The 9,719-nt window shown below is 45.8% G+C and overlaps 1 protein-coding gene across 4 annotated transcripts; it reads left to right on the top strand.

The window, feature by feature from the left end:
- Positions 1–695: 695 nt before the first annotated feature.
- Positions 696–7,883, top strand: gps1 (G protein pathway suppressor 1). 4 transcript variants are annotated; one of them, XM_010905676.4, is made up of 14 exons: positions 696–801; positions 3,498–3,590; positions 3,806–3,987; positions 4,113–4,277; positions 4,361–4,496; positions 4,856–4,933; positions 5,045–5,105; positions 5,252–5,337; positions 5,539–5,633; positions 5,814–5,919; positions 6,050–6,130; positions 6,275–6,412; positions 6,559–6,693; positions 7,217–7,883. In XM_010905676.4, exons 1-14 carry the CDS (start codon positions 769–771, stop codon positions 7,319–7,321), a joined length of 1,494 nt encoding a protein of 497 aa, XP_010903978.1. In that variant the 5' UTR covers positions 696–768; the 3' UTR covers positions 7,322–7,883. The 4 variants fall into 4 exon arrangements, with proteins under 4 accessions (XP_010903978.1, XP_010903979.1, XP_019906356.1 ...); XM_010905677.4 differs by having other exon boundaries at positions 697–801; positions 7,244–7,883; XM_020050797.3 differs by lacking the exon at positions 696–801 and adding an exon at positions 1,818–2,187.
- The last annotated feature ends 1,836 nt before the right edge of the window (positions 7,884–9,719 follow it).

Genomic DNA, 9,719 nt, shown 5'->3' with positions numbered 1-9,719 from the left:
ATCCTTCAGGATTCCAGGACACCTGCATAATTCCTTCACAACAGATAAAATTCCTGCAGGATTCCTGTGGGACTTTTTTGTAAGAGTTGATTTGGGCTAATAGACTGTAACTACAGTATGGCACCTTCCTCAGCAGGAGTTTAAAGGGAATGAGAATGGGGAGAATGTGAGGAGTATGAGGAAGCTTTAGAGGAAGAGAGAGGATGATAAAAAATTATTGGGTGGCTGATGCGGCGGCACATGGCCAAGAGGTGTCTGTCCACAGCCTAAATTGCCATGAGCCATGTTTTCCTTCATTTGATAATTTGCTCTAAATTAGAGATGATGCCCTGGACTAAAACTACTGTTTCTGTTTCTTTATGAAAGTGTTTTTTTTATTCAGCTCATAGTATTTTTTTATTCTTTGAATCAGTGTCAAGTTTGTTTTTTTAATATAAAAATCTAGTGAACTTTCATTAAGAAAAATCAGTTAACCAAAACAAGGAAAATCAAACGTTTTATACAAAAATACCAGTTGCCTTTTTTGTCTGTTTCACTGTTAGCAAACTAAACCAATTCACCGAAAAGAGCCTATATATACTAGTCCAAGGTGATATGATGTATAACTGTATGTGACAAAGCTGGGCTACAGGTGATGTTTCATAAAGTGACAGTTGAGTTAGTTCCGTCACTAACAAATGATGTTATTTGCAATATTTTTATCAATGACTGGCCTCATTTGCTCTCATGCCCCGGATGTAATTGTTTAGTGTGTCCGCAGAGAAGGAGATGCCTCTTCCCGTGCAGGTCTTTAATTTTCAGGTAAACTTTTATTATTAAAACAAGTTGTGTATCGTTTATTTATTCTGTAGCATAACTGAAAGACTGTACTATGGTTACCCTTGTTTCAATTGAACTGGTCAATGTGGTTCCCAAATAGTGTTTTCTAGTAGCGTTAGCTAACATGCTAGCTGACGTTGGCTTACCTAATGTAGCCAAGTGTCTAGCTATCAAGTTAGCCTGACTTGTATAGGTTTTGCGTTTATGGCGGGTTCAGCCAAGGCGAAGGTTGTGTCTTACTAGAAATAATACTTTTAGTTTAAATATATTCAGTTTGGTGGGTAATGCTACGTTTATATTTATGAATTAGATTTTGGCCATATGTAATTGTTCCATTGAAAATGTAAACAGACAAATGATTGTTAAAAGTTGCTAGCCGGCTAACGTTATTCAGCTAACTAACTTTCTGGAACCTGAATTGAAGTTAGCAAATCCATGTAACTAGCTAGCTGACATGGATATCATGTTTGAACGTTAATCGCGCCCAGACAATAGATTTTGCAATTCGTTAATTAGTTAGACAACATTTTAATATAAACATCTAGTAAAAGTTGACTGTGGGTATCAGTTGGCCAACTAATACTAATCATCCATGAGTGGAAGAAGTAAACGTCACCCGGAAAATGTAAACCTTGTCTTTACTGTAAATACAGTACACTATAAAAACGCAGACATGATAGCTTTTATTTTGGTTCATGAAGACATCCACCGGTGGTGATGTTTAAATTACCTCTTAAATTATACTTATTGTGTGTTTAGACAGTTCTAGCTAACGTGATATATCATGTTATGAATTGTCATTTACAATTGTACATGGTTTTCACTGATCATTATCGAGCGTGTAAATTTCATACTCAGTGTTTTACAAAAATTAACGCTGGGGGTGAGGGGTTGAAAGAGCCATTTGGATGCTGATGAGGGTTTGAGGGGCCAATTAGATATTTAACCAAGACCAAGTGTGTTTAACGCCCTTGCTCCCATGTAGGGCAATGTCCCATTTACTGCCCTGGGAAATCCTTCCACCAGAGGGTCGAGAGACACATTCTGGTCTTGCAACATCACTTCTAGCAGCATCCAGTCTCCCATCCAGGAGCTTACCCTGCTTAGCACCCGAGGCAAGCCAGCACAGGGATTCAGGTTGACCAGAGATCGCTCTTAAGGTCTCGCTACACCATCCTTTCCTCCCCCCAGGACAGATCAGTGTCAGGGTGGGGGGGTTCTGCAGGGCCAGAACAAGATCAGGACAGGGAGATGGAGCTGCCATGTACCTCCAGTGGCGGCAGCAGCAGACCCCGCCTGCCCATCCCTTTCACAGCAGGGGACTATGTCCTCAGCTCCAGCCTCTCAGCCTGCTCCCTGCTCCCAGAGGTAGGACAGCCAGCCAGTGCAGCCACACAGACCAGGGCTGTATCCACAAAGGGTTTCCGCATAGGGGTGCTGATCTCCGATCCGTCCACGTGATACGGTTTATTGTCGATGATCGAACGTCTAAACCGACCCTAGCCCAGCCCTGCTCGGATGCTTTGTGGATACAGTTCCAGACAGTCAAACTCTGCAGAACAACGGCTCGGTCTGGACCCAGCTTTCCCTGATTCCTAGCATCCTTTTTTATCTTGGCCGGCCCTCTCAGCTTAATCGATTGGTTGGAGGAGAAACCCTGAAATCCTCTTCCCCAGTGAGCTTTGTGGAGGTGAGAGGGGATGCAAGAATCTAGGAAAGATTAGATTAAGCCACATTTAAATAATTATACAGGCCCCCTTAGCTTGAGCCACAGCTGTCTTCTAGCCTGTTTTACGTTTATCCAGTGTATGATTTAAACTGGATTCAGTTGAATTCAGTGTGTTGTGGATTGGTTTGTATTACAGAGGTTTCCCTGAAAGTGTCTGTGTGTTCTTGGACAAACAGGTATGTTTGTTCCCATTTGGTGGGTGTGGGTTTAAGCACTGAGTGACGCATTTAAAGGACAGTGTCCATGCTGACAGCGTTCCCCAACCCGCTATCCAACCTCTCTGCTCTTTAACTGGTCATTCAGTACAGCTGTTTTATTGTTTTTAACATATTCAAGACAGTCGCAGGGTTTATTCATTGCATCAAAGAAAATGGTTGGTTGCTAACCGTCAGCAAGCATAGCGAAACAAGGTACCCACCTGAATGTGCCCAGTATACTTTTCATCCGTGCACAACATTTTGCAATGAAAACCATTTGTTTTTGTCTGAATGAATACCCCCCCCCCCCCCCCGATTTAGCATTTAGGACAAACACGTATGTTGTCAAGGGGAATCCATCTGATGCGTTTTAATTTCAATATCCAGCCTAACTTTTCTACATCGAGTTGTATTTTAAATCAGGTTTTCTTTTCTTATTGCCTTTACAAATACACAACTTTGTTACTAATGGTTATTACACACTGACAATTTTAAGCAACATTATCATGTGAGTGGAACATTTTTACATACCTGGATTTCGACCTATTGAACAGGATTATATGCACTGAAATACAGTATGACAGTAATGGACCAATCATTGACCTGAATAAGTCTTTTCTATTCATGTGTGTGCCGGCCAGTCTGATCCAAGTTGGTGACTTTCCCAGAGGATGACGACCATGCTGAAGCGTTTCTCTTGCAACCGTCTCCGGTGTCATTGAGCCTGTGTTCCTCTTCCCTCTCTCCCCCAGGGGGCAGTGGAACCCATGCAAATCGATGCTGACCCCCAGGAAGACCAACAGAATGCCCCGGACCCCAGCTACGTTGTGGAAAACCCCACGCTGGTATGTTTAAACAGTAAGGCCGTAGCTAAGGGGCTGTTCCTGGCTGTGATCGGTTTCTTGTCGTCGTCTCCTCTTTTCAGTGTTTTAACCTCACTTTGTCTCCTAAGGAGGAGAAGGCCAGTGCTTCTAGCTTTCTCATCCAGCGGTTTTGGAGGGGAGGAGGCACGAGGGGAATATGATCTTGATATCTACCCCACCCCCCTCTTTCCCTCCAGGATCTGGAGCAATATGCGTCCAGCTACAGCGGCCTGATGCGCATCGAAAGGCTGCAGTTCATAGCTGAGCACTGTCCCCAGCTCCGCGCCGAGGCCCTGAAGATGGCCCTGTCCTTCGTCCAGAGGACCTTCAACGTCGACGTGTACGAGGACATCCACCGCAGACTCGCCGACGCCACCCGGTAAGGGAGAGGAGCGCGGGTGTTTCGAGCACGCCCACACACGCAGCATCTGTCTACTGCGACAGATAAGCAGCCAGTGCAACAATACACTCTAAGGTCTTCTCTGTGGGGTTCCCCCCCCCCAGCGAGGCACAGGGTGTCCCCGACGCGGGGCCAGAGGCGCCGGCGGAGCCCCCCAGCCTGGACACGGCCTGGGCCGAGGCCACCAGGAAAAAGGCCCTGCTCAAACTGGAGAAGCTGGACACGGACCTCAAAAACTACAAGGGAAACTCCATCAAAGAAAGCATCAGGTACGGAGTCCCAGCGGGAGGGGACGGCGGGTCAACGGGGACGGGACAGACTGCCTGTACTCAATCTGTCTGTCGCTGTCTAGGAGGGGTCACGACGATTTGGGGGACCACTATTTAGACTGTGGAGATCTTAGCAACGCCCTCAAATGTTACAGCCGAGCACGCGATTACTGCACCAGCGCCAAGCATGTCATCAACATGTGTCTTAACGTCATCAAGGTACCGTAACCCTCGCCGACAAGCACCTCCCTCTTTGTGATGCGGTCGAGTCGCCTGGTGTTTCTGTGAAGGACGATTGCTGGACTTGATGCCCTTGAAAGGTTTCTTACTAATGTTCTCCCTCCTCTCTTTCCTTCTTTCTTTCACTGTTGTTTGTCCTCGTTTCCTTTCTCATTCTTTATCTCTGGTTCTATTTCCCCCCCTTATTTACCCCCTTTTCTGACTTTTATTTTACATTATCTTTCTTTCTCTCCTCACTCTCTCTTTCTCTCTTTCTTTCTTTTTCTTTTTTATTAATTTAAAAATTGCTCTTGCATTTGTTTTTGTTTTTTCTTCTTCCTTTTTGCTTTCATACGTAGGTTAGCGTTTACCTCCAGAACTGGTCTCATGTCCTTAGTTATGTCAGCAAGGCTGAATCCACTCCAGAGATAGCTGAGGTGAGTACTGACAGACTCAATAATGTAGACCAACTTGCAATCCCAGATGTCTAGTGCGGAACACAATGACTTGGGTGTACCGTAACTCGTTTCTTCTCTTTGCCATTGTAGCAACGAGGAGAGCGAGACAGCCAGAACCAACCTGTCCTTACCAAACTAAAATGCGCTGCTGGTAAGGCCACCAAGCCCTGACGTGTGTTTACAGAGTGGAGTGTCATTCTGACAGGCTGCCTGGTGTTTATGGGAGGAGTGTGTTGCTAGGTGTGTTTAGACGCAGTGTTCAGCAGCTCTGAAGTGTTTCCCCTCTCATATCCCCAGGACTGGCGGAACTCGCCTCAAGAAAGTACAAACAATCCGCCAAGTGCTTCCTCCAGGCGTCATTTGACCACTGCGACTTCCCAGAGGTGAGATACAGATAAATCCCCAGACCCCCCCCCCCCCCCCACACACACACACACACACACACACACACACACACACACCGTTCGGTTCACGATCCATCCAAACTCACCCCGGTCAGAGGCCCAAGCCAACCCATTAATCAGGCCCGATGTGGGGGGTGTTTGAGACCCGGTTGCTGACGCGGTGGATGTTTCTCCCTCCAGCTGCTGTCCCCCAGTAATGTGGCTGTTTATGGGGGCATGTGTGCACTGGCCACGTTCGACAGGCAGGAACTGCAGAAAAACGTCATCTCAAGCAGGTAGGCCGGCTTCTGAAGAGCGTGTTCTGGTCACTGCTCACTTTGGTCTCTCAATCAAGCTGGTGTCCTGCGTATTGGGCAAGGATAAGGACGTGTGGACAGTAGAAGCTTCTCTGCTTGTGTTGAAACATCAAGCCCTCTTTGACCCTCCCCTCTCTCTATGTCTTTCTGTCTCTCTAGCTCCTTTAAATTATTTTTAGAGTTGGAACCCCAGGTCCGGGATATCATCTTCAAATTTTATGAGTCCAAGTACGCGTCCTGTCTCAAACTGCTGGACGAGATGAAGGTAAGGAAGGAAGATGCCCTGAGTCGTCTTGGTGTTGATTGAGCGAACAACACTGTTTGGTATTTGTGAATGGTGTTTCCAGCTGCCCAGGTATCTCTCCTCCCACCTCCTCCTGTGCTCCTCTCTGTAGGACAATCTTCTGCTGGACATGTACTTGGCCCCCCACGTTAGAACCCTTTACACACAGATCCGGAACAGAGCCCTCATACAGGTCAGACACAGAGCGTCTCTGTTTCCGTCTTAGGACGTGAATGCGCCTGTATGCCTGTTAACGTGTGTGTTGGGTGTGTGTTAACGTGTGTGTTGGGTGTGTGTTAACGTGTGTGTTGGGTGTGTGTTAACGTGTGTGTTGCAGTACTTCAGCCCGTACGTGTCTGCTGACATGACTAAGATGGCCCAGGCCTTCAACACCACCGTGTTGGCTCTGGAGGACGAGCTGACCCAGCTCATACTGGAGGGCCTCATCAACGCACGCATAGACTCCCATAGCAAGGTAACACGCACATTTCATGGCAAGGGGGAGAGAACACACACTTGCCATACACCAGACTGTATCAACTATCAGTTAAAGCACACACACACTCTCTCCCTCCCCACCTTGTGTGGGTCACTTCCCGCTTCCTGTGCCTGTGATGTCAGATCCTGTATGCCCGGGATGTGGACCAGCGGAGCCACACGTTTGAGAAGTCCGTCCACATGGGCAAGGAGTTCCAAAGACGAGCCAAAGCCATGATCCTCCGAGCCGCCGTTCTGAGCAACCAGATACACGTCAAGGTAGAAGAACCTTGTGGAGGCAATGCCCAGCAGTCACATTATGTAGAAATCCAATTAATAGAGCTGGTTTAGATGTTTTTTTGAATGACCACAAGCCCCCATCTGTTATGATATCATAGATATTAAATATTTTTGGCAGTAGTGTTGCTCTATTCATCCTATTTCTGTATTATCCTAGTCGAGACTGAATTTATCCTAGTCTAGGGACAGTTTCACAGAAAGGGGTTAGGGGATTAAGTCCTGAACTGAAAAGCATCATCAAATTCAATTATATCGCTTTTCATTCCAGGACTAGGGTTAATCTGTGTCTGGGAAACTGGTTCCTAGGGATGAAGTTACTTCCTCATTTTCCCATATTTAATGGGAAAATGGGCAGAGTTTACACCTGTCCATGTGTGTTGGAGCATGCTTTGTGTGCTTGTCCTTTGTCTTGCATTAGTCAGAACTTGTATTTGTCTGATGCTGGATTTCCAGAGATTCCACGGTTCTGAATCAGTTCTTTTCTGTACTCGTCTTGAGACAGCTTCTCCCCCTCTCTTCCCTCTCACAGTCGCCCCCTAGAGAAGGCAGCCAGGGAGAGCTGACCACAGCCAACAGCCAAACGACGCGGATGAGCACCAACATGTGAGGGGGAGCTCCTGTCACGCCGTGGCGGTCTGCTTTTGTTATGGTTTTCTCCACCCTGACTGGTGTGCTACTTTTGGCCAGGGCTTTATGTTATACAGGTTCAATTGAAGAGTAGTGCGCTACACAGAGAACAGGGGGTCCTTTGAATAAAACAAAAGAGGACAGCTTCAGCAGCAGCAAAACAATATGCACTCGAAATGGCTTTCTGTTTCTTCATGTAGGGCACTAGTTTTGACGAGGGCCCGTAGGGTTCCTTTGGTAGCTGTGCACTATGCAGGGGACAGGGGGTCATTTCAGTTGCAGACCATCTACTTTTACCGGGAAGACAAACAATCTAAAGACTGTAAAGTTGGTGAAGATACAATGTCTGTTGTTTACACTCAAACCAACCAACATTTTGTTTCTCAAATGTAATGAAAAGAAGGTTTTGGGGGGGGATAAGAAGAGCACTGTTGCTTGGAAGAGACACTCGGCTGTGTCTTGTGACAAACAGTTGATGAAACGTTAAGAAAACCAAGCACGGTACAGGAAAAGCTTTTAAAATAAAGATATATACAAAATGACCCTCAGCCTCTATCTTTTGTGGTCTTTAGACACAGAGTTACACAGATTCCCCAGGCATATACATTTTGGTCATTTAGCAGATGCGCCCATCCAGTAAGGTGTGGTAGATAACCCAGTCAGTGTCATGGTTCTCAATAGATTTGCTCAGTTTTGGAGCTAATCGTAAACTAAGCTTCTCGCAATTTGAAGCTCCACTTCAACTTCCTGTTAAGCTCATAATTGACAGGTGGTGCAGGTATTCTGATGGTAACCCTGAATCAGTGGTTCAGGTATTCTGATGGTAACCCTGAATCGGTGGTGCAGGTATTCTGATGGTAACCCTGAATCGGTGGTGCAGGTATTCTGATGGTAACCCTGAATCAGTGGTTCAAGTATTCTGATGGTAACCCTGAATCGGTGGTGCAGGTATTCTGATTGTAACCCTGAATCGGTGGTGCAGGTATTCTGATGGTAACCCTGAATCAGTGGTTCAAGTATTCTGATGGTAACCCTGAATCGGTGGTCCAGGTATTCTGATCAATCAATCAAATGTATTTATAAAGCCCTTTTTACATCAGCAGTTGTCACAAAGTGCTTTACAGAGACACCCGGCCTTAAACCCCAAGGAGCAAACAACAGTAGTGTTGAATTTCAGTAGCTAGGAAAAACTCCCTAAGAAGGCCGAATTTTAGGAAGAAACCTAGAGAGGACCCAGGCTCAGAGGGGTGACCAGTCCTCTGCTGGCTGTGCCGGGTGAAATATTAAGAGTCCAATTGGAATAATTAATAAATTAATCTGGGCTAAATCCAGAGTCTATTTAAAATTAGACTACGTCAGAAGCATGACCAGATGGACAAGGACAGGGACAGCAACGGGCCCCCCAAACCAGGTACTCCGCAGGTGTGGACCAGGACCTCATGTCCTCCTAAAGTTTAAAACTGATGGTAACCCTGACTCGGTTTTGTTTGGAACGTCAGGGTAGTGTTTGATTCAGTCGTATGCCGACTTTGTGAGCGTTCTATAGGTAGATTTATTTGCTAAAGAGATTTTTGTTCACTGTTATTTTACTAAGCAGCCACTAATGTGCTGTTACATGTTTTGTACTTTAATTCAGTAACATTTTGGCAGAGATGTGTTCTTTAAGACCCCCTAACTAATTTCTATTTAGACCTATTTCTGAATAAATTCTTCGTAATCTTTTACCTGAGCTGTCCTATGGCTGAAATCCAAGATGGCTTTTCAGATTCAGCCGTTTGATACCTCCTCCACTGGAGTGGCTGTTTTTTCAACACTGGTGACCTTGTGGTAGTGTGGTGCGGATGTGCGTTTGGTCATTTATACCCATGAAGGTTGAGTTTCTCCCTGTTAGTGCAGTCTGTTTACTAACTACATTTGACTTGATAAGGCCCTTGTTTGATTGGTGTTCCTGTCCAGTCATATTCCACAGTGCCAGGAGTCCATATGTCTAACGTGCTGGTCCAAGGGTTTTGTTCCTTCTTGGTTGGAGTCCTCCACCCATGCCGCAGTTTCATTGTTGTGCAAAAACAGGTTCCTGGAAATTGCGTAATACCACTTTATTAGGAACACTTTTAGATGCCTTTTAGCCGGATTGCATAAGCAGAGCTGGCCAAGATGAGTGAATGTCTCTTACTGACTGAGTGAGTGAGGGACTGACTGACTTGACTAGCAATTGTTAAACAGCGTTGTGGTCAGAAACGCGCACTGCGGACTGATGAGGAGAAATCAGAGATAATGGCTAAAGCATTTGTTACAATACACAGTTCAGATAATTTAGATGGGATTGAAAAAAGGGAAGGGAAATGACAATGAAAGCATACCCTGGAGCTTAGGATAAA

The sequence above is a fragment of the Esox lucius genome, chromosome 11 (genome assembly GCF_011004845.1).
Source record: "Esox lucius isolate fEsoLuc1 chromosome 11, fEsoLuc1.pri, whole genome shotgun sequence".
Classification (NCBI taxonomy): domain Eukaryota; kingdom Metazoa; phylum Chordata; class Actinopteri; order Esociformes; family Esocidae; genus Esox; species Esox lucius.
Note: the sequence above shows the minus strand (reverse complement) of the source record. Positions and strands in the feature narration are given on the sequence as shown.